At 36.2% G+C, this 969-nt stretch overlaps 1 protein-coding gene across 1 annotated transcript in view; it reads left to right on the plus strand.

Annotated features, from left to right (window-relative positions):
• Positions 1-929, plus strand: part of LOC106874426 (nuclear receptor subfamily 2 group E member 1) — a 53641-nt gene extending 52712 nt beyond the window's left edge. Inside the window, exon 9 of the mRNA XM_052975635.1 lies at positions 119-929. Within this exon, the coding sequence (XP_052831595.1) occupies positions 119-387 (269 nt within the window). The 3' untranslated portion in view covers positions 388-929. The remainder of the gene's footprint in view (positions 1-118) is intronic.
• The last annotated feature ends 40 nt before the right edge of the window (positions 930-969 follow it).

The following is a 969-nucleotide window of genomic DNA, read 5'->3' on the forward strand; positions in this document are numbered from 1 at the left end:
ATATATAAGCATGTATACATTTGTATATTTTTATACTTATATCTTATGGATAACTATATATATATTTCATATAAAATACATGTGTATATCTACATACATATATATTTATCTTTTTCAGTTTTTCCAAATGCTGGTAGCGAGATGAAAAGCTTACGTGATTTCCATACGATTGCCGGATTACAAGATCAAGCTCAGGTTACGTTAAGCAAATACATACAGGGAAGCTATCCCAGTCAACCGTTTCGCTTCGGCAAACTGCTGCTCTTACTTCCGACATTGCGCAGTATTTCTGGTAATACAATAGAAGAACTTTTCTTCAGGAAAACCATCGGAAACATTCCAATAGAGAGACTTCTTGTAGACATGTACAAATCTTCCGATTTCTAATTGCGATTCAATCAGTCAGTCAATCAATCATTCAATCACTCAATCGATCAATCAGTCAACCAATCAATCAATTTGATCAGATCAGATCAGTTTTCTTTACAAACATTTATACCATTCCGCTACATTTGTTTATTTTTCCATTTGGCTCTCTGGTACCCGATTTTCGTCTCAATGTCCGTCGTCCCTCCAGCTCCCGTGTTTTCCCCTCTCTTCTTTTGGGAGCGACCACGAATAAGGGTTTGGTAACTGATAAAAGTGGATTGGTTAGGGTGGTTTGGTGTGGGTGGATTGGCGAGGGTGCGTAGACGAGGGTGAGATGGTGACGGTAGATTCATGAGGGTCACATTTGTTGAGAGGTACGGATATAATCACATGCGAAACTATAAAAAAAACTGCAGGTCCTAACAACTGACGAAAATCAATACTGTTGGAGATATTTCATTTCATTGAAGTATGTAGATAATGTTCATCCATACATACATAAACACGCACGCACACAGAAAACAGACAGACAAACACACACACAGATTTATCTATATTTACATACATATGTACATATATATATATATATATATATATATA

This window comes from Octopus bimaculoides, chromosome 22, assembly GCF_001194135.2.
Source record: "Octopus bimaculoides isolate UCB-OBI-ISO-001 chromosome 22, ASM119413v2, whole genome shotgun sequence".
Taxonomy (NCBI): Eukaryota; Metazoa; Mollusca; class Cephalopoda; order Octopoda; family Octopodidae; genus Octopus; species Octopus bimaculoides.